At 50.0% G+C, this 23,301-nt stretch overlaps 2 protein-coding genes across 2 annotated transcripts; both read left to right on the top strand.

The window, feature by feature from the left end:
- Window positions 1-17,742: 17,742 nt before the first annotated feature.
- On the top strand, window positions 17,743-21,158 carry LOC606478 (protein disulfide isomerase11). The gene is made up of 5 exons (NM_001112333.1): window positions 17,743-18,010; window positions 19,232-19,335; window positions 19,425-19,795; window positions 19,971-20,278; window positions 20,542-21,158. Exons 1-5 carry the CDS (start codon window positions 17,783-17,785, stop codon window positions 20,791-20,793), a joined length of 1,263 nt encoding a protein of 420 aa, NP_001105803.1. The 5' UTR covers window positions 17,743-17,782; the 3' UTR covers window positions 20,794-21,158.
- A 388-nt stretch (window positions 21,159-21,546) lies between these two features.
- LOC100273317 (uncharacterized) lies at window positions 21,547-22,429 on the top strand. The gene has a single exon (NM_001147758.2). It carries the CDS (start codon window positions 21,780-21,782, stop codon window positions 22,218-22,220), a length of 441 nt encoding a protein of 146 aa, NP_001141230.1. The 5' UTR covers window positions 21,547-21,779; the 3' UTR covers window positions 22,221-22,429.
- The last annotated feature ends 872 nt before the right edge of the window (window positions 22,430-23,301 follow it).

The following is a 23,301-nucleotide window of genomic DNA, read 5'->3' as shown; positions in this document are numbered from 1 at the left end:
ACCCGGATATGATGATCCTCGCAAAAATCCAAGAATTTTTTGCCGGTGAACTGGGTGCCGTTGTCGGTGATGATGGAGTTCGGGACCCCGAAGCGATGGATGATGTTGGTGAAGAATGCCACCGCCTGCTCGGACCTGATGCTGTTCAGAGGTCGGACCTCGATCCACTTGGAGAATTTGTCGATGGCGACCAGCAGGTGCGTGTAGCCCCCGGGCGCCTTTTGCAAGGGACCGACGAGGTCCAGACCCCATACAGCGAAGGGCCAGGTGATGGGTATTGTCTGCAGAGCCTGAGCGGGCAGGTGTGTCCGCTTCGCATAGAATTGGCACCCTTCGCAGGTGCGGACAATTCTAGTGGCGTCAGCCACCGCCGTTGGCCAGTAGAAGCCTTGCCGGAAAGCATTTCCAACAAGGGCTCGGGGTGCTGCGTGGTGGCCGCAAGCCCCCGAGTGTACTTCTTGCAGCAGTTCCCGACCTTCGGCGATGGAGATGCATCGCTGGAGGATGCCCGAGGGGCTGCGATGGTAGAGCTCCTCTTCGTCGCCCAGCAAGACGAATGACTTGGCGCGTCGCGCTACCCGCCGAGCCTCGACTTGGTCGAGGGGTAGCTCTCCTTGACGGAGATATTGCAGGTACGGGGCCTGCCAATCCTGGTCTGGCGTGGCCCCGCTCTGCCCTTCCTCGACGTTCAATGCCCCGCCCTCGGGGGCCGAGAGTACCTCGGGCTGGGCCGAGGGTGCCTCAGGCTGAACCGAGGGTACCTCGGGCTGAGCCGAGGGTACCTCGGGCTGAGCCGAGGATACCTCGGGCTCGGGCGCGTCGTCGAGCTTGACGGAGGGTTGATGCAGATCCCGGGAGAAGACGTCCGGGGGGACTGTCGTTCGCCCCGAGGCTATCTTCGCCAGCTCGTCTGCGGTTTCGTTGTGGCGCCGAGCGATGTGGTTGAGCTCGAGCCCGAAGAACTTGTCTTCCAGGCGCCGAACCTCGTCGCAGTAGGCCTCCATCTTCGGGTCGCGGCAGTGGGAGTTCTTCATGACTTGGTCGATGACGAGCTGCGAATCACCGCGTGCGTCGAGGCGTCTGACCCCTAGCTCGATGGCGATCCGCAATCCGTTGACCAGAGCTTCGTACTCGGCCACATTGTTGGACGCCGGGAAGTGGAGGCGCAGCACGTAGCGCAAGTGCTTTCCGAGGGGCGAGATGAAGAGCAGGCCCGCACCGGCCCCCGTCTTCATCAGCGACCCGTCGAAAAACATGGTCCAGAGCTCCGGTTGGATCGGAGTCGTTGGTAGTTGGGTATCGACCCATTCAGCCACGAAATCCGCCAACACTTGGGACTTGATGGCCTTCCGAGGGGCGAACGAGATCGTTTCGCCCATGATCTCCACTGCCCACTTTGCGATCCTGCCCGAGGCCTCTCGGCACTGGATGATCTCCCCCAGGGGGAAGGATGACACTACAGTCACCGGATGGGACTCGAAGTAGTGTCGTAGCTTCCGCCTCGTCAGGATCACAGCATACAGCAGCTTTTGAACTTGTGGGTAGCGGATCTTAGTCTCGGACAGCACTTCGCTGATGAAGTAAACCGGCCTCTGAACGGGCAATGTATGCCCTTCCTCCTGCCTTTCGACCACAATCGCGGCGCTAACCACCTGAGTGGTCGCGGCGACGTAGACCAAGAGGGTTTCTCCATCCGCCGGCGGCACCAAGACTGGCGCCTTTGTAAGGAGCGCCTTTAGGTTGCCGAGGGCTTCCTCGGCCTCAGGGGTCCAAACGAAACACTCGGCTTTCCTTAAAAGGCGGTATAGGGGCAGACCTCTTTCGCCGAGGCGTGAGATGAAGCGGCTCAGGGCCGCGAGGCATCCCATGACCCTCTGTACCCCTTTTAAGTCCTTGATGGGCCCCATGCTGGTGATGGCCGCGATCTTCTCCGGGTTGGCCTCGGTGCCTCGCTCAGAGACGATGAACCCTAGGAGCATGCCTCGGGGCACCCCGAAGACACACTTCTCAGGATTAAGCTTGACTCCTTTCGCCTTGAGACACCGGAATGTCACTTCAAGGTCGGAGAGGAGGTTGGGAGCCTTCCGTGTCTTGACTACGATGTCATCGACGTAGGCCTCGACTGTGCGACCGATGTGTTCGCCGAACACATGGTTCATGCACCGCTGGTACGTCGCGCCTGCATTCCTCAGGCCGAACGGCATGGTGACGTAGCAGTACATGCCGAACGGCGTGATGAAAGAAGTCGCGAGCTGGTCGGACTCTTTCATCCGGATCTGGTGATACCCCGAGTAGGCATCGAGGAAGGACAGGGTTTCGCACCCAGCAGTGGAATCCACGATTTGGTCGATGCGAGGCAGAGGGTAGGGAACCTTCGGACATGCTTTGTTGAGACCAGTGTAGTCTACACACATCCGCCATTTCCCCCCTTTCTTCCTCACAAGCACAGGGTTGGCAAGCCATTCGGGATGGAATACCTCTTTGATGAACCCTGCCGCCATTAGCTTGTGGATCTCTTCGCCAATCGCTCTGCGCTTCTCCTCGTCGAACCGGCGCAGAGGCTGTCTGACGGGTCGGGCTCCGGCCCGAATATCCAGCGAGTGCTCGGCGACATCCCTCGGTATGCCGGGCATGTCCGAGGGACTCCACGCAAAGACGTCGGCGTTTGCGCGGAGAAAGTCGACGAGCACTGCTTCCTATTTGGGGTCGAGCCCGGAACCGATCCGGATCTGCTTGGTGGTGTCGCCGCTGGGGTCGAGGGGGACGGCCTTGACCGTCTCCGCTGGCTCGAAGTTGCCGGCATGGCGCTTCACGTCTGGGACCTCCTTGGAGAGGTTCTCCAGGTCGGCGATGAGGGCCTCGGACTCGGCGAGGGCCTCGGCGTACTCCACGCACTCCACGTCGCATTCGAACGCGTGTTTGTACGTGGGGCCGACGGTGATGACCCCGTTGGGGCCCGGCATCTTGAGCTTCAGGTAGGTGTAGTTGGGGACGGCCATGAACTTCGCGTAGCATGGCCTCCCTAACACGGCGTGGTAGGTTCCTCGGAACCCGACCACTTCGAACGTCAGGGTCTCCCTTCGGAAGTTGGAGGGTGTCCCGAAGCAGACTGGGAGGTCGAGTCGCCCGAGGGGCTGGACGCGCTTCCCAGGGATGATCCCGTGGAAGGGCGCAGCGCCTGCTCGGACGGTGGACGGATCGACGCGCAGGAGCTTGAGGGTCTCGGCGTAGATGATGTTGAGGCAGCTGCCCCCGTCCATCAGGACCTTGGTGAGCCTGACATCGCCGACAACGGGGTCGACGACGAGCGGGTATTTCCCCGGGCTCGGCACATGGTCGGGGTGGTCGGCTCGGTCGAAAGTGATGGGCTTGTCGGACCAGTCTAGGTAGACTGGCGCCGCCACCTTCAACGAGCAGACCTCCCGGCGCTCTTGCTTGCGGTGCCGAGCCGAGGCATTCGCTGCATGCCCTCCGTAGATCATGAAGCAGTCGCGGACCTCGGGGAATTCTCCTGCTTGGTGATCTTCGTTCTTGTCGTCGTCGCGGGCCCTGCCACCCTCGGCGGGTGGCCCGGCCCTGTGGAAATGATGCCGAAGCATAACACACTCCTCGAGGGTGTGCTTGACGGGCCCCTGATGGTAGGGGCACGGCTCCTTGAGCATCTTGTCGAAGAGGTTTGCACCTCCGGGGGGCTTCCGAGGGTTCTTATACTCGGCGGCGGCGACAAGGTCCGCGTCGGCGGCGTCGCGTTTCGATTGCGACTTCTTCTTGCCTTTCTTCTTGGCGCCGCGCGGAGCAGACGCCTCGGGGGCTTCTTCCGATGGGCGGCCCTGGGGCTGCTTGTCCTTTCGGAAGATAGCCTCGACCGCCTCCTGGCCGGAGGCGAACTTGGTGGCGATGTCCATCAGCTCGCTCGCCCTGGTGGGGGTTTTGCGACCCAGCTTGCTCACCAGGTCGCGGCAAGTGGTGCCGGCGAGGAACGCGCCGATGACATCCGAGTCGGTGATGTTTGGCAGCTCGGTGCGCTGCTTCGAGAATCGCCGGATGTAGTCCCGGAGCGACTCCCCCGGCTGTTGCCGGCAGCTTCGAAGGTCCCAGGAATTCCCGGGGCGCACGTATGTGCCCTAGAAATTGCCAGCGAAGGCTTGGACCAAGTCGTCCCAGTTGGAAATCTGCCCCGGAGGCAGGTGCTCCAACCAAGCACGAGCAGTGTCGGAGAGGAACAGGGGGAGGTTGCGGATGATGAGGTTGTCGTCGTCCGTTCCACCCAGTTGGCAGGCAAGGCGGTAGTCCGCGAGCCACAGCTCCGGTCTCGTTTCCCCCGAGTACTTTACGATAGTAGTCGGGGGTCGGAACTGGGTCGGGAATGGCGCCCGTCGAATGGCCCGACTGAAAGCCTGCGGACCGGGTGGTTCGGGCGAAGGACTCCGATCCTCCCCGCTGTCGTAACGTCCCCCACGCCTGGGGTGATAGCCTCGGCGCACCCTTTCGTCGAGGTGAGCCCGACGGTCGCGTCGATGGTGCTCGTTGCCGAGGTGGCCCGGGGCCGCAGGCGCGGTGTTGCGCGTGCGCCCGGTGTAGACCGAGGCTTCCCGCATGAATCGGGAAGTCGCGGCATGAGGTTCCGAGGGATATCCTTGCCTTCGGGATGCAGTGCTCTCGGCCCGCCGGGCCGCGGCGCCTTCCAGGAGATTCTTGAGTTCTCCCTGGATCCACCGACCCTCGGTGGTTGACGGCTCCGGCATCGCGCGGATGAGCATTGCTGCGGTTGCCAGGTTCTGACCGACCCCGCTGGATGCGGGCGGCGGCCTGATCCTGACGTCGTTGGCGACGCGGTGCTGGAGACCTTGGGGCAGATGACGTATTTCTCCGGCCAGGGGTTGGCCCACCCATGCCTGTCCGACGTCCCGACGGATCGGCTCAAGCGCTCCCGTTCCCTCGTTGAGCCTGGCCTGCGCCTCGCGGACTTGCTCGAGTTGTGGGTCGTAACCCCCCGCCGGAGCGGGGACCACAGCTAGCTCCCGTGGGATGTCGGCGCGAGGCACCGGCCTAGGGAGATCACCATCCTCCGGCATGCCAAGATGGTTGCCTTCGGTGGGATTCCCTAGCTCGATGTGGAAACATTCGCGGCTTGGGCCGCAGCTCTCGTCGCCAAGGCTGCGGCTTGCATCGGAACAGTCAGACAGACAGTAGTCACATGCGGCCATGAAGTCCCGCACGACACTGGGGTTGCCAAGTCCGGAGAAATCCCAACCGATGCTGGGGTCATCATCTTCCTCGGACCCAGAGGGCCCGTAGGTCGAGACGTCCGTCAGTCGGTCCCAAGGCGATCGCATACAGAACCTCAGTGGGGTTGCACTCGCCTCAATGAGGGCGCCCGCCAAAACGAGGTCGTTTGGCGGGTTGAGGCCGAGTCGAAATGACGCAAGATGGGAGTTAGTCGTTACCTTTTGGTCGACGAGGAGCGACGTAGTCACATCGGGGACTGGTTGCGCCGTCATCTCTGGTTCGAGGGCGACGTCCTGCAGGCTTTCCGCGAGCGCGCCGGCGTCGTCTTCTTGCTCGGGGTCGTCGTGCCGCGGGGGGACGGCGCTTGCCTCCGTCTTGAACGCGAGGTCGATGTCCGGCGTGCCTTCCGTCGGGGCGTCGGGGGCGTCGATTCGCTCGACGGCCGGCGAAGCGCGGCCTCCCGTCTGGCCTTGACGGCCCCGCCTCCTCCTCCGTTGGCGGGGGAGAGAACGGAGCGAGCCCGAATGTTGCTTTTCCACCACGCGGGGTAGACGTCGTCGATTCCGCCGCCGGCGGGCGGGTTGTCGGCCGCCATTGTCGTGGTCGCACGGCGGTGGAAGAAGTATCATGTCGTAGCTGCCGTCGAAGGACATGAACTCGAGAGCCCCGAAACGAAGCACCGTCCCGGGCCGGAGAGGTTGCTGGAGACTGCCCATCTGGAGCTTGACGGGGAGCTATTCGTCAGCACGCAGCAGGCCCCTACCTGGCGCGCCAACTGTCGGCGTTTCGAGACAGGGGGGTCCCTAAGCCGACGAGTGAGTGTGCTGCGTGCCCCAGCCCAGATGGGTCGAGCGCGTGGGCGAGCGCGGAGGGGGGAGAGGCGAGGCGGCCGGAGCCGAGCGTGAGAGAGGTGGAAGTCCCGCGGCCTTCGTGTTCGTCCCGCGCCCAGGTCAGGTGCGCTTGCAGTAGGGGGTTACAAGCGTCCACGCGGGTGAGGGAAGCGAGCGGCCCCAAGAGAGCGCCTGTCCCGTCCTCGGTCCCGCGCGGCCAACCTTCTCTGAGAAGGCCCTGGTCCTTCCTTTTATAGTTGTAAGGAGAGGATCCAGGTGTACAATGGGGATGTAGCAGAGTGCTACGTGTCTAGCGGAGGGAGAGCTAGTGCCCTAGGTACATGCCGATGTGGCAGCCGGAGAGATCTGGGCATCCTGCTGGCGTGATGTCGTGGCTATCGGAGGTGCGACGGAGCCTGATGGAGGGACAGCTGTTGGAGCGGTCGAGTCCCTGCTGACGTTGTCCTGCTGCCGTAAGAGAGCTGGGGGCCGCCGTCGTCATAGAGCTCGTGGAGCGCCATCATTGCCCCTCTGGCGGAGCTGGCCGGACGAGACGCCGGTCTTGTTCTCCGTGACCCGAGTCGATTCGGGGTAGGATGATGATGACGTTTCCTGTTGACGTGGCGGTCTGTGCTCTAGGCAGGGCGACGTGGGGTTTCCTCCGAAGCCGAGGTTGAGTCTTGCCTTCAGTTGCTGTGGCCGAGCCCGAGCCAGGGGGTCGGGCGAGGCGGAAGTCGTCCGGCCGAGGCCAGGGCGGAGTCCGAGCCCTGGGGTCGGGCGAGGCGGAGTTTCGTCGTCTTCCGGGTCTTAGCCCGAGTCCGAGCCCTGGGGTCGGGCGGAGCAGAGTTCGCCGTCTTCCGGGTCTTAGCCCGAGTCCGAGCCCTGGGGTCGGGCGGAGCGGAGTTCGCCGTCTTCCGGGTCTTAGCCCGAGTCCGAGCCCTGGGGTCGGGCGGAGCGGAGTTCGCCGTCTTCCGGGTCCTAGCCCGAGTCCGAGCCCTGGGGTCGGGCGGAGCGGAGTTCGCCGTCTTCCGGGTCCTAGCCCGAGTCCGAGCCCTGGGGTCGGGCGGAGCGGAGTTCGCCGTGGCGCCTTTGGCAAGGCCTAATTGCCTGTCAGACTCACTCTGTCGAGTGGCACTGCAGTCGGAGTGGCGCAGGCGGCGCTGTCCTTCTGTCAGACTGGCCAGTGGAGCGGTGGAGTGACGGCGGTCACCTCGGCTCTGCCGGGGGCGCGTGTCAGGATAGAGGTGTCAGGCCACCTTTGCGTTAAATGCCCCTGCAATTTGGTCAGTCGGTGTGGTGATTTAGTCAAGGTTGCTTCTGAGCGAAGCCAAGGCCTTGGGCAAGCCGGTGATGTGTCCGCCATAAAAAGGGGGCCTCGGGCGAGACGGAAGTCTCTCGAGGTCGGCTGCCTTCGGCCGAGGCTAGGCTCGGGTGAAGCGCGATCGAGTCACTCGTGTGGACTGATCCCTGCCTTAATCGTGCCCATCAGGCCTTTGCAGCTTTATGCTGATGGGGGTTACCAGCTGAGAATTAGGCGTCTTGAGGGTACCCCTAATTATGGTCCCCGACAAATAGAAATATGTCTAGGAAAAATGCTATGCCTAGAAAGAATATTACTCATGCTCCTAGGAAAGTAGTGAATGAACCTTCTACAATTTATTATGCTTTAAATGCTTCCTTTGCTATTTGTAGAAAGGATAAGAAAATTGTTGCTAGGAAGTTAGGGGCAAAATGCAAGGGAGACAAAACTTGCATTTGGGTCCCTAAGGATATTTGCACTAACCTTGTAGGACCCAACATGAGTTGGGTACCTAAGTCCCAAGCCTAAATTTGCCTTGCAGGTTTATGCATCCGGGGTTCAAGCTGGATTATCGACAGCGGATGCACAAACCATATGACGGGGGAGAAGAAGATGTTCACCTCCTACGTCAAGAATAAGGATTCCCAAGATTCAATCATATTCGGTGATGGGAATCAAGGCAAGGTAAAAGGGTTAGGTAAAATTGCAATTTCTAATGAGCACTCAATTTCTAATGTGTTTTTAGTTGAGTCTTTGGGATATAATTTATTATCTGTAAGTCAATTATGCAATATGGGATATAATTGTCTTTTTACAAATGTAGATGTGTCTGTCTTTAGAAGAAGTGATGGTTCACTAGCTTTTAAGGGTGTATTAGACGGCAAACTTTATTTAGTTGATTTTGCAAAAGAAGAGGCCGGTCTAGATGCATGCTTAATAGCTAAGACTAGCATGGGCTGGCTGTGGCATCGCCGCTTAGCACATGTGGGGATGAAGAACCTTCACAAGCTTCTAAAGGGAGAACACGTGATAGTTTTGACTAACGTGCAATTCGAAAAAGATAGACCTTGTGCAGCTTGTCAAGCAGGTAAACAAGTGGGAGGAGCACATCACAGCAAGAATGTGATGACCACTTCAAGACCCCTGGAGCTGCTGCATATGGACCTCTTCGGACCCGTCGCCTATCTGAGCATAGGAGGGAGTAAGTATGGTCTAGTTATTGTTGATGACTTTTCCCGCTTCACTTGGGTGTTCTTTTTGCAGGATAAGTCTGAAACCCAAGGGACCCTCAAGCGCTTCCTCAGGAGAGCTCAAAATGAGTTTGAGCTCAAGGTGAAGAAGATAAGGAGCGACAACGGGTCCGAGTTCAAGAACCTTCAAGTGGAAGAGTTCCTTGAAGAAGAAGGGATCAAGCACGAGTTCTCCGCTCCCTACACACCACAGCAAAATGGTGTGGTAGAGAGGAAGAACAGGACGCTCATCGATATGGCAAGGACGATGCTAGGAGAGTTCAAGACCCCCGAGTGCTTTTGGACGGAAGCCGTGAACACAGCTTGCCACGCCATCAACAGGGTCTACCTTCATCGCCTCCTAAAGAAGACGTCGTATGAGCTACTAACCGGTAACAAACCCAATGTATCTTACTTTCGTGTATTTGGGAGCAAGTGCTACATTCTAGTAAAGAAAGGTAGAAATTCTAAGTTTGCTCCCAAAGCTGTAGAAGGGTTTTTGTTAGGTTATGACTCAAATACAAAGGCGTATAGAGTCTTCAACAAATCATCGGGTTTGGTTGAAGTCTCTAGCGACGTTGTATTTGATGAGACTAATGGCTCTCCAAGAGAGCAAGTTGTTGATTGTGATGATGTAGATGAAGAAGATGTTCCGACGGCCGCTATACGAACCATGGCGATTGGAGAAGTTCGGCCACAGGAACAAGTTGAACGAGATCAACCTTCTTCCTCAACAACCGTGCATCCCTCAACTCAAGACGATGAACAGGTTCATCAACAGGAGGCATGTGATCAAGGGGGAGCACAAGTTGATCATGTGATGGAGGAAGAAGCGCAACCGGCACCTCCAACCCAAGTTCGAGCGATGATTCAAAGGGATCATCCCGTCGACCAAATTCTGGGTGACATTAGCAAGGGAGTAACTACTCGTTCTCGATTAGTTAATTTTTGTGAGCATTACTCCTTTGTCTCTTCTATTGAGCCTTTCAGGGTAGAGGAGGCCTTGCTAGATACGGACTGGGTGTTGGCCATGCAGGAGGAGCTCAACAACTTCAGGCGCAATGAAGTTTGGACACTGGTGCCTCGTCCGAAGCAAAATGTTGTGGGAACCAAGTGGGTGTTCCGCAACAAACAGGACGAGCACGGGGTGGTGACGAGGAACAAGGCTCGACTTGTGGCAAAAGGTTATGCCCAAGTCGCAGGTTTGGACTTTGAGGAGACCTTTGCTCCTGTGGCTAGGCTAGAATCAATTCGTATCTTGCTAGCATATGCCGCTCACCATTCTTTCAGGTTGTTCCAAATGGATGTGAAGAGCGCCTTCCTCAACGGGCCAATCAAGGAGGAGGTGTACGTGGAGCAACCCCCTGGCTTCGAGGATGAACGGTACCCCGACCACGTGTGTAAGCTCTCTAAGGCGCTCTATGGACTTAAGCAAGCCCCAAGAGCATGGTATGAATGCCTTAGAGACTTTTTACTTGCTAATGCTTTCAAGGTTGGGAAAGCCGATCCAACTCTGTTCACTAAGACATGTGATGGTGATTTGTTTGTGTGCCAAATTTATGTCGATGACATAATATTTGGTTCTACTAACCAAAAGTCTTGTGAAGAGTTTAGCAGGGTGATGACGCAAAAATTCGAGATGTCGATGATGGGCGAGTTGAACTACTTCCTTGGGTTCCAAGTGAAGCAACTCAAGGACGGCACCTTCATCTCCCAAACGAAGTACACGCAAGATCTGCTAAAGCGGTTTGGGATGAAGGACGCCAAGCCCGCAAAGACTCCGATGGGGACTGACGGACACACAGACCTCAACAAAGGAGGTAAGTCCGTTGATCAAAAAGCATACCGGTCAATGATAGGGTCTTTACTTTACTTATGTGCTAGTAGACCGGATATTATGCTTAGTGTATGCATGTGTGCTAGATTTCAATCCGATCCTAAGGAATGTCACTTAGTGGCGGTGAAGCGAATTCTTAGATATTTGGTTGCTACGCCTTGCTTCGGGCTCTGGTATCCAAAGGGGTCTACCTTTGACTTGGTTGGATACTCAGACTCCGACTATGCTGGATGTAAGGTCGATAGGAAGAGTACATCAGGGACGTGCCAATTCTTAGGAAGATCCCTGGTGTCATGGAACTCTAAGAAACAAACTTCCGTTGCCCTATCCACCGCTGAGGCCGAGTACGTTGCCGCAGGACAGTGTTGCGCGCAACTACTTTGGATGAGGCAAACCCTCCGGGACTTTGGCTACAATCTGAGCAAAGTCCCACTCCTATGTGATAATGAGAGTGCTATCCGCATGGCGGAAAATCCTGTTGAGCACAGCCGCACAAAGCACATAGACATCCGGCATCACTTTTTGAGAGACCACCAGCAAAAGGGAGATATCGAAGTGTTTCATGTTAGCACCGAGAACCAGCTAGCCGATATCTTCACTAAGCCTCTAGATGAGAAGACCTTTTGCAAGTTGCGTAGTGAGCTAAATGTCTTAGATTCGCGGAACTTGGATTGAATTGTAGCATACATGTGTTTATGCTTTTGATCATGTTCATTCTGCATTTTGTTGCTTATTGTGGTGCTCAAGTTGTACAAACACTCCCTGGACCTCACAAGTCCGTTGCAAAGTGATGCACATGTTTAGGGGGAGATGTGTTACAACTTGACCCTTTGAGACTAACCATATGCTTGAGTTTGCTTGATTTAGTCTCGAAGGAGAATTGAAAGGGAAAAGGTGGACTTGGACCATGAAAGACTTCCACTGCACTCCGATGCGAGGGTAACTTATTCCAAGTCCATCTCATGAACTCTTATTGCCATTTGATCTTAATTGAAGATTTTGGTGAGGCAATGGGGTTAAAGGGCCACGATTGATCCCGTTTTGGTGCTTGATGCCAAAGGGGGAGAAAATAAAGGCCAAAGCGATAAATGGATCAGCTACCACTTGAGAGATTTTGAAAATAGTAGAATAGAGTTTTTGTTTTGTTAAACTTTTTTGTTGTCTCTTATTGTCTCTCTTGTCAAAGTTGGCTTCTTGTGGGGAGAAGTGTTAATTATGGGAAATAGGGACAGTTTTTGAAATCTTTGATCAATCTCTTTTGGAATGACTCTATTTATGCTTCAACATGTGTGTTTGACTTAGAGATAGAGATTTGAGTTTGATTTGCAAAAACAAACCAAGTGGTGGCAAAGGATGATCCATATATGCCAAATCGAATCAAAATGAATTTAAGTTTTATTTGGAGTGATTCTGCACTTGTTCTAGTTGCTTTATGTTGTGTTGGCATAAATCACCAAAAAGGGGGAGATTGAAAGGGAAATGTGCCTTTGGGCCATTTCTAAGTATTTTGGTGATTGAGTGCCAACACAAGTGCTTAAATGTGAATCTATGCCCATGGATGAACAAAGTGCAAATCACAAGTAAAGGTATGTTTCTAAGCCTCAGTACATTGGTTTTGTGTACTAATATATTTGTCTAAGTGTTAGAAACAGAGAGAAGAAGAAAAGGAGAATGTTGGCTGTGTACAGCCAACAGGCTGTTTCGGTCTGGTGCACACCGGACAGTGTCCGGTGCGCCAGGCTGCCTCGGCCGAAGAGGCCGCTCTCGGGAATTTGCTGACGGTGTACGGCTAAAATTCACCGGACTGTCCGGTGTGCACCGAACTGTCCGGTGAGTCAACGGTCGGCCGAGCCAACGGTCGGCCGCAGAATCTGCGCGCGACACGTGGTCTGGCCAACGGTCGGAAGGAGGCACCGGACTGTCCGGTGTGCACCGGACTGTCCGGTGCGCCAGATCTGCAACGGTCGGCAACGGTCGGCTGCGCTGTTTATGGAAATAAATCGGGCACCGGACAGTGTCCGGTGTGCACCGGACTGTCCGGTGCGCCCGACGACAGAAGGCAAGATTGGCCTTCTGGATTTGCTCTCAACGGCTCCTAGCTGCCTTGGGGCTATAAAAGGGACCCCTAGGCGCATGGAGGAGACAACCAAGCAACCTTAGAGCATTCCTGATCATCCACACTCAGTCTTTGCGCATCCGATTGTCATTCTAAGTGATTCGAGCTCCGTTCTTGTGAGAACCTTGAGATAGTCTTTTGAGCTCGACTCTTGGCCGTGTGTGTGCGCGTTTTGCTGTGGATTTGTGTGTGTTGCTTCCCTCCCTTACTCCGTATTTCTTTGTGAATCTCAAGTGTAAGGGCGAGAGACTCCAAGTTGTGGAGATTCCTCACAAACGGGATATTGAAAGAAAAGCATAACACTGTGGTATTCAAGTTGATCATTGGATCACTTGAGAGGAGTTGAGTGCAACTCTCGTCCATTGGGACGCCACAACGTGGAGTAGGCAAGTTTTGTACTTGGCCGAACCACGGGATAAATCACTGTGTCTTCTCTGTGTTGAACTCCTTGTGATTATCATATTGTGCAAGATCTTCTCTCTAGCCACTTGGCATTAACTGTGCTAACACTTAATCAAAGTTTTGTGGCTTAAGTTTTGAAGTTTACAGGATCACCTATTCACCCCCCCCCCCCTCTAGGTGCTCTCAACTGGGACAGTAATAACAAAGATCAGTTGACTGAAGTTGGCCCAGAAAACTCAAATTTTCAGTTTCAGTTCACTGTTCCCAGTCAGGCTATGTTGTATCCTTCTGGTACAGGTGAGGAGGGTGAGAGTTCTGGGGGTGGTGAAGTACCCTCAGTGTCACCACTACCACAATCACCTGTGTCACCACTACCACAATCACCTGTGACCCCTCAAAATTCAAGAACTCAACCTATACTTTCAGGATCACAAGCACAAAATCTAGGCTCAGTTTCAGTTACTAGTTACAATTCACAACCATCTAGTTCAGAAAGTTCAGGAATGGTTCCTGCGAAATATAGGACATTGACTGACCTGTTTGAAAATACTGAAGAAATACTCGATTATGAGTACAGTGCTGTATGTATGTTAGCAGTGGATGAACCTGTGGATGTTGAAACAACTCTGAAGAGTCTAAAGTGGAGAGAAGCTATGCAATCAGAACTCAAATCAATAGAAGCCAACAACACTTGGTTTTGGTCTGATCTGCCTAGAGGTCACAAAGCCATAGGTTTGAAGTGGGTTTTCAAACTTAAGAAAGATGCTGCAGGTAATGTTGTCAAACACAAAGCGAGACTTGTTGCCAAAGGGTATGCACAGAAAGAAGGTGTGGACTATGATGAAGTTTTTGCACCAGTGGCTAGATTAGAGACCGTCAGAGTTCTGTTGGCACTGGCAGCACAAGGAAACTGGCAGGTACATCATATGGATGTAAAGTCAGCTTTCTTAAATGGCAACCTGCAAGAAGAGGTGTATGTATTGCAACCACCAGGTTTTGAAGACCCAAAAGGAATTAGAAAAGTTCTGAGATTGAAGAAGGCTTTATATGGCTTGAAACAAGCTCCAAGAGCTTGGAATGCCAGACTTGACTCTGAGTTAACTCTTCTGGGTTTTGAGAAATGTAAGGTGGAACATGTTGTGTACAGGAAAGGGATTGGTCATTCTTTGTTGGTGGTAGGAGTTTATGTTGATGATCTTATTATCTGTGGGCCCTCTGTGACAGAAATCACAATTTTCAAGCAGCAGATGAAGCATACTTTCAGCATGAGTGACTTAGGCTTGCTCAGTTACTATTTAGGTATGGAGGTCAGACAATTGGAGAGTGAGATTACAATCTGCCAGAGCTCTTATGCAGCAAAGATCGTTGATCAGTGTAATATGACAGGATGTAATCCTACAGACACTCCCATGGAACAACGAACAAAGCTCACATCCGGTGCAAGAGGAACTGAAGTTGATCAAACAAGATATAGAAGTATCATTGGCAGTCTAAGGTATTTGGTGAATACAAGACCTGATTTGTCTTTCTCAGTTGGACTTGTTCGCAGGTTCATGGAGACTCCAAACAAAGAGCACTGGAATACTGTGAAAAGGATTGTGAGGTATATAGCTGGAACAATCAATTTTGGAGTAAAATTCAAAAAAGGAGGAGGGGGTCTGTCTTTACTAGGATACACTGACAGTGACTGTTCGGGTGATCTCGTTCACAGGAAAAGTACCTCAGGTATCCTATTCTTTTTGGGCATCAATCCAGTAACCTGGTCATCTCAAAAACAAAGAGTGGTTGCTCTGTCATCTTGTGAAGCAGAATACATTTCAGCAGCATTGGGTGTGTGTCAGGGGGTCTGGCTAAGTATGCTGTTAGCCGATATTACAAAAGAAGAGGTGCAGAAGTTTAGTCTACTCATCGATAATATGTCAGCAATAGAACTAAGCAAGAATCCAGTGCACCATGATAGGAACAAACACATTGACACTCGCTACCATTACATCTGTGATTGCATTGAACAAGGCATGGTAGATGTAGACCATGTGGGAAGTGATCATCAGCTTGCAGATATACTGACCAAGCCATTGGGCAGAATCAAGTTCGTGGAGCTCAGGACAAAGTTGGGAGTGGCTCCGGTTCAACTAGATTAGGGGGTGATTTGTTAGTTTTTCCATAAACATTTGCTTTCTGTAATCTAGTTGATTGTTGAGGCGTAGAATCGCGAGCGTGTCAGTGCGGTGCCTGACTGCGTCGTGACCGCCAAGTTAGATATATCCTGTCGCTGAACATGCTGCACCTGTCCACTGTGTTCCTTAAAAGGGGGAGAATGTGGGGCATGGACTTGTGGCGGCGGGAGATCCGGGCATTAGGCCATGTAATTGCTTTTTACTTTAAATAACAGAAAAGCAAAAGGTTGCGCTGTGACAGTTGCGCAGACCCATCTCATTTTCTCTCTGTGCTTGTGTTTCTCATACCTGGGGTTTTCTGGGGTTTTCTCTGGTGGCGCTCGCTCCACCACGGTGACCGCCCCCAGAAGCCCGACTCGCCGCCCAGCTCCGTTGTCTGCAAAGCCAGCTGCCGAGTCCAGGATCCAACATCAGTGTTGGCCCAAGAGACCTAAAGCCCGCTGCTATACGTGCGGGCGCATGTGTCGCGGCCCGACAGCCTGGGTAGGCGCGCCGTGAGTGCGGGCGGCCCCGACGGACACGCCATGTGTCGGCGGTCCGGTTCCAACAATTGGTATCAAAGCCAGGTTGGCCCAGTGCATTCTCAGACAAATCTCGGCTCACAATGTGTGAGGGGGAGATTGTTGGGAATAGTCACACATTGTCTGGTGAGAGTGAAAAAGCATGGTTTATATGGTTGAAGGTGCAACCCCCTGAAGGGCTAGCTTTTTGGGGGAGTATTGGCCCAAGAGACCTAAAGCCCACTGCTATACGTGTGGGCGCGTGTGTCGCGGCCCGACAGCCTGGGTGGGCGCGCCGTGAGTGCGGGCGGCCCCGACGGACACGCCATGTGTCGGCGGTCCGGTTCCAACATATGTTGCTTACAGTAGATTGTGTATATGATCATGAGATGTTTTTACTGTACACAACACTGTTTACATGTACGAACATGAGATGTTTTTTTACTGTAGATAACACTGTTTACAAAGTATTTTTTAAAATATAAGATAATATAAAACTATTGGAGATAGTCTTATAATAATGAATGGAAATTATGTAGTAGCAAAGGGGTGCATCTTTGATATCAGGTTCTGTGGTGGCCGCCCTTTTGACATTACTGGACTAAAGCCTCGGTGAGACGGTGACCATCAGGTAGCAGCTGAAAATTAGATTCAAAGTGCCCAGTTACTTCTTCCTTTTTTAAGGTCATGTTTGGAAGAACTTCACTTTAAAAATTTAGCTTTGGTTCTCTAATTTCACTATAAAACAGATTCAATAGATTGGTAAGACGGGGATCAAGAGTGTTTGGCTTGCACATAGACTTCAGCTTTTGTAATACAATTTATTTGTATGAATTTCCTTAATTACCCTTAATGATTAGTGGAATGAGAAAGAAACATGTATCGGTAGATCATGTAAACGATGTCATGGTGGGTAATTTTTATGCAACTTCATGAGAATGTATGAAAACAATGTTTTTGAGCACCCTTTGAGGAGCTTTGAAAATTTCATAAAACTAGGCTCTAGTTATAGTATTTTTTGAAGCTAGAGCTAATGGGGCTGGATCTGTTTGAATAGAAGAAAATGAAATAGACTTAAAATTTTTGAAGTGAAGCTTTCTTAAACTAGGCCTAAGACTAGCTCCAACAGACCCTCTAAAGAGTTCTTTACTTTAAATTGTAGAGAAGATTTCGTCCTCTACTCCCTCTAGTAACGTTCTCTAAATGGTCCTTTAAATTTAGAGAAAGCTGCTGGATCCTCTATATATAGAGTTTCTCTCTCCTCCGCTCTATCCATTTGAATACTTTAAACAACCGGTTTAACAAAACTAATATATAATATATTTGAGAGTATGATAATTACGTATATATAAAAAAATTAAAATAAAAAATGTCTCTAATATAGGTATTTACGTATAGAGGACGTGATTTAGAGGACGTTGTTAGAGATAAAGAAGATATACAGGCTGAAATCTTTTAGAAGAGACGGTAAATAATAGATATAGAGTATGCTGTTGGAGACGGTCTAAGTGTTTCGTGTCATACGAGTAGGTTTTATGTTTTTAACATTCGTTTCCTGGAAATGACAAAAACTTCAATTTAGTAGGATCAGTATGCAAGGATGTTCAAAATCTTTAGGTAGCCCATGAGTGTATACATAATCTAAAATTAATGGCCTTGTTTGTTTCAGTTCTTTAGCTTTTGGTCACCATAAGGTGTTGTAGACTGACAAATGATTAGTTTTTAAAATAGTTTTTATAAGAATCATTTTAGTAAAAAATCGAAAAAATCAACATAAACACATAATCAGTTGAATCGCTGAATTAGTAGTAAGCCATCACTTTCTATATCCTAAACGTCATGGATATTTTTATCTTCCTCTATACATAATATCCATGATATTCAAATTCTCTCCCTAGCTAAATTCTCCCATAGCCAGATTATTAAAAATGCTTATAAAAAAGGTTGAACCAAACAGCACAATGTGGCCCTCAATTTCACATAAAAATGAATTTTATACTAATATATCAAAGAAAAAAGTCACCAAAACAACTCAGATTCCGAAGGAGGGTAAATAAATGCGAACTTTCTCCGAATAACCCCCTTGCCCTTGGAAACTAGTCAAGTTCAGTGCCCCCATACTTCCGTCGCGGCGGAGATCGAGTCGAGCGCCCGCCACGGCGATGGCGGCTAGAGTCCTGCCGCCGCCGCCGCTCCCTCTCGTACTCCTCTTGCTGCTGCTCCCGCTCTCAGCCCGGGACACCGTCGCCGCGGGCGAGGATTTCCCACGCGACGGGCGGGTGATCGACCTCGACGAGAGCAACTTCGAGGCGGCGCTGGGCGTCATCGACTTCCTCTTCGTCGATTTCTACGCGCCATGGTGCGGCCACTGCAAGCGCCTTGCGCCCGAGGTACGACGAACTCCTGCCGACCTGTCGCTTGCTGGTGGTTGTTAGTAGACCTATGAGATGTGATTGCGCGTTGGGATACCGACCGTGGGCCGTTGCCGTGGATCGGGGTGGATCTTGGCTTCTGTGTTAGTGCTGTGGGAACGGGTTAATTGGGTCTCTGGAGTTCAGATTCTGTGTTAGTGAAGTGGGAGAGTACAGAACTTAGGCCAGTCCGGTCTGAGTGGAGAGTTTGGCGGCGTTGTTTCCAATATTGCCATGTCACTTGGCACCACAAGAATATCTAAAAGTCTAAAGATTATGGAGATTCAACAAAGATTCCGAGAATTGGAATTACAGCAAACCAGGTATTAGATCTTATCATTTGTGGTCCTTAGAACGTTCAAGTGGGTTGCAGCCAATGTGTCCAAACTTCCAGCTGAATTGTTGCTTTCTAGTGGCCGATCGTCCTTTGCAGACCTTCTCTAGAGCTCTTCAATCCTTCCTCCTAAGATCCATGCTAATTTTTTCAAGCAACGAAATGACTGGTAGGCAATCTCAGGCTCGCTCATTGTTGTGTAGTTTCCGGTAGTTCGTTCACCATTGAAATGAAACATGGATGAAACACACACACACACTCAATGAGAAGTTTCATTCTATAGTTTTATAGACATTTAATTTTAATGACTCATAAATAGTTCGTAATTGTGCTAAGAGAGTTATCTCTTAAACACGTTGTCATATCATCAACTACGCTTATGTGGCGACTTGTTAAATGGAAATAGAACTCCCACGGAGAGTAGCCTTACTGTTTTCCAGAAAATTTATTCGTTTTTTGAACAAAAAATGTTTTTATTGAGTCATTAAACAAACATGGAGCAGTGTGTGACACCACCGGACTCTGGGATTCCTTGTTTTTTTGGGTGGGTAGTCCCAACTCCCGAAAACTCGAGCAGATTAGAGCGAAGTGGGAGAGCACACAACTTGCTATTTTTTCAGAATATTTAACGAAAAATGTTGTTATTGAGTCATTAAACAAACAGAGTGGTAGTGCGTGACACCACCTGAATTTCGGTACATTAGCCTGTGGAAAAAGACAAGTGCTATTAGGTGTGACACACCTGAATTAGTACGTTCTCAAATACTACTTTTTGCTTACTTACAATTGCATAAAAGCCAGAAATTCCAGGGAATTGGATTAAGAAAACGAAGTTATGATATTACTCCTTTTTTTTGTTGGTGCAGTTAGATGAAGCTGCACCAATGTTGGCAGGGTTGAGTGAGCCCATTGTTGTTGCCAAAGTTAATGCTGATAAATACAGGAAACTTGGATCAAAATATGGAGTTGAGTAAGTTCTTGCCTGAAAGTATTTTGGTTTCGCTGGAGAGTAGATATTCTTAGATTGGATGCCTAATGCTTATTAGTTCCTAAATGCAGTGGGTTCCCTACCCTCATGCTTTTTATCCACGGTGTTCCAATTGAATACACTGGTTCGAGGAAGGCTGATCAGCTTGTCCGCAATCTGAAGAAGTTTGTTGCGCCAGATGTTTCTATCCTTGAGTCAGACTCTGCGATAAAGAACTTTGTTGAGAATGCTGGTACAAGCTTTCCTATGTTCCTTGGTTTTGGGGTGAATGACTCATTGATTGCTGAATATGGAAGGAAATACAAGAAAAGAGCATGGTTTGCTGTTGCTAAAGATTTCTCTGAGGACGTCATGGTAGCCTATGAATTTGACAAGGTTCCGGCGCTAGTTGCAATCCATCCAAAGTATAAGGAACAAAGCTTGTTCTATGGCCCATTTGAAGGTAATTGTTATCCCTTTCTTGTGTTCGTTCATGGCTTTTTTTTTCTATGTCGATTCTTAGTTTGAGAAGTAATTTCAGGCACCATGTATTGTCTTATGGTCGTTTAATATACCATACATAGCCATGTTGATTTCCCCATAACGCCATAGCTGATGGTGTTGTTTTTTGGATATAGAAAATTTCTTGGAAGATTTTGTACGACAATCCCTTCTCCCTTTGGTTGTCCCAATCAATACAGAGACGATAAAAATGTTGAATGATGATCAGAGGAAAGTTGTTCTCACAATTTTGGAGGATGATTCAGATGAAAATTCTACACAGCTGGTAAAGATTTTGAGATCTGCTGCTAGCGCAAACCGTGATTTGGTGTTTGGATATGTTGGAATCAAGCAATGGGATGAGTTTGTGGAGACTTTTGATGTTTCCAAAAGCTCACAGCTGCCAAAGCTACTTGTGTGGGATAGAAATGAGGAGTATGAGCTCGTAAGTACAGTATCCTCAGTAATTAATTCTATTTTCTAATACCACCATCCATATAAAGTGTTACTGGCATGTTTCTGACTAATGATGCAAAAGTTTTTCTATCAATAAAGGTATTGCTTTTATAGGTTCCTGTTTGTTGACCCTCATAATTCCCTGAGAAAGTTAATACTTGATTAAGAAAGAAACTGCTACCATCTCTCCGATAATCATCAAATAAGAATTTGTTATTTTCTGGGATTGAATTAAAATGGTTCTTGGTGAAGGTGGATGGTTCAGAGAGATTAGAAGAAGGTACTGACCAAGCATCTCAAATAAGCCAATTTCTTGAGGGATACAGAGCAGGAAGAACAACAAAGAAGAAAATTAGCGGCCCTTCTTTCATGGGTTTCCTGAATTCTCTGGTCAGCTTGACCTCGCTGTACATCCTTATATTCGTCATTGCCCTTCTGTTTGTCATGGTGTACTTTGCTGGGCAAGATGATACTCCACAGCCAAGACGAATTCATGAAGAGTGATGGAAGCTTGGGGAGCTTCTTGCACCTGAAGTGTAAAGATGGCTAATGTACCAGGAGATGTAGCTCAGAGGTTATAGATTTCAAACTTTCAACGGACGCAAGTCTTGAAGAGTGGATTTGGCTATTGATGCTGAGATTCTTCAATTTCTATTGGCCACACCAACTTCTACATCCTGCCTATTTATGTTTCTGTTTTGTGCCCTTCAATTTGTTCTTTAATTTAGAGCTTAGAAATTAGCCTCTGCCTGTGTATTTTAGAAATTGTCCATTCCAGAGTCCATTTCTGTGAAAATATATTTATTATCATACTCTGCTACTGAACGTTTGTACAATTAATACATGATGTATAGACTGTTCTGGTGCTATGGTACTCGCTAGTTGTGAAGTTGTCACCAAAAAGTAAAACAAAACAAATCATTAGTTGTTAGATAGCTAATAAGTTATTAGCTAGGTTGAACTAGCTAACAACTAATAACTATTTGAGAGATATAACTAATCATTAGTTGGTCTATTAGTTGATGTGTTATAAACCTCTCGGCTAATTTTAGACGCTAAATATTAGTTTTATAGGTTTAGAAACAAACACCTTAATAGGTTTGTTTTGTCGTTATTTCTCGTCTACATAATTATTTTTATAATTAAACTATATTTAATATTTATAATAAGCACCAAACATTAATATAACAGTGATTAGATTTTAGTTGGTGAATCTAAAGACACCCTAAAAATATTGTCCGACCCGTTTTCAGCCTACACCGCGCCCTGCTTATCCAGAAACAGACACCGCCCTTCCTATGCGAGCGGTCCACGCCGCCGAACCCTAGATCCAACGAACCATACGGCTCAAGACCTCCTCCCCTCGCGTTCACCAAACACCGCCGCACACTTCTAAAAAAGTTCCGCAGGAAACGCGGCCCGCAGCACGCCCTTTCCCCACCTCGATCTCGCGCTAGGTTTTCGCCACACCGCTCTCGTCCTCCGCGAAGATGCCGAAGAACAAGGGTAAGGGAGGCAAGAACCGGAAGCGTGGAAAGAACGAGGCTGACGACGACAAGCGCGAGCTCGTCTTCAAGGAAGACGGGCAGGAGTATGCGCAGGTGACCCGGATGCTCGGCAACGGGCGGTGCGAGGCCACCTGCGTGGACGGCACGCGTCGCCTCTGCCATATCCGGGGCAAGATGCACAAGAAGGTGTGGATCGCGGCCGGGGACATCGTCCTCGTCGGCCTCCGCGACTACCAGGACGACAAGGCCGACGTCATCCTCAAGTACATGAACGACGAGGCGCGCCTGCTCAAGGCCTACGGGGAGCTTCCCGAGACGCTCAGGCTCAACGAGGGCGTCGACGTCGATGGGCCCGAGGAGGGCGAGGAGAACGGCGACTACAACTACATCCAGTTCGAGGACGAGGACATCGACAAGATCTAAGAATTCTGTCTCTCCTTCCTTCCGGCACATTTTATTATTATTATGGGATTCCTTTTCGCCTTCCGGCTAATTTAATATTATGTGACTTGCGTTTTAGTACGCGGTGGTGGACTGGTGGTATGGTTTAGGCGGGCTGTTATGAATTCGCTCGCAATCCTGATAGGATCTGAGGTGGTTAAATAATCGCGGAACGCTGATAATCTCGTTTTAAATCTGGCGCATGCTGTTGCAAGATGTTCTATACTAGTTGTTATTCTGGATTGTGTTATATTGATTGGGGTTTGAGTTGCTAGGTATACCCAGTTTTTATTGTTCCTAATACTTTCGAAACGTAGTGAAGTTCTGACGCATTCAAAATCTAAAATCCAAACAATCATACTGCTCGATTCATTGATTTTCATACAAAAAGAGGGTTTATTTGCCCTTTTTTTAGTTATACACAGATATTGCAGGGTGCATCAAATTAGTTGGTAAAGGGCTGGTCTTTTTGAACAGCGATGGGATTCTTACTCCATAGATGCTCTCCATTTCCATGTCCATCAAATTAGTAGGTTCGGTTTCTTTAGTCCTTGTTGTTTTGCAACAAGTTAGACTGAGATGTGTAGTTCCTTGCCTACAAAAAAAAGTTTGTAATTTTCAAGCATATTTTATTTCGATGATTTTGAAACTACATGACTTCTAGATGTAACTAGTAATAGTCTAACATCTTGCATTGTGAGGGACTGTTTGTAAATGCAGTTTTGAAATACTGTAATTTTGAAATACCACAGTTTACAATTATACATAACACAAATACTACGGTTTTACTTTACCACAGTAAAACCATAGTATTGCTCAAAACCGGCCATGTAGGGCGACCAACCAAACAGGCCATCCAAGTCAACCTCCCGGCCGGATCGGCCAGGCTGCCTCCCAGCTGGTTTTGGCTGCTGGAGTTCGTTGCCTCGCCATTGTTTCACACTCTGCTCTTTATTTTTCCGCTAATTCCTCCTCCAACCTTTTTCTGTTATGTCAGTTGAGTACTCAGTAGCAATACATCTAGCTAGTCTCTTGGACAATACATTGGCGCGAGGGGGTATAT

Source organism: Zea mays, chromosome 10 (genome assembly GCF_902167145.1).
Source record: "Zea mays cultivar B73 chromosome 10, Zm-B73-REFERENCE-NAM-5.0, whole genome shotgun sequence".
In the NCBI taxonomy this organism is placed as follows: Eukaryota; Viridiplantae; Streptophyta; class Magnoliopsida; order Poales; family Poaceae; genus Zea; species Zea mays.
This window is presented reverse-complemented; position numbering and strand designations above follow the sequence as displayed.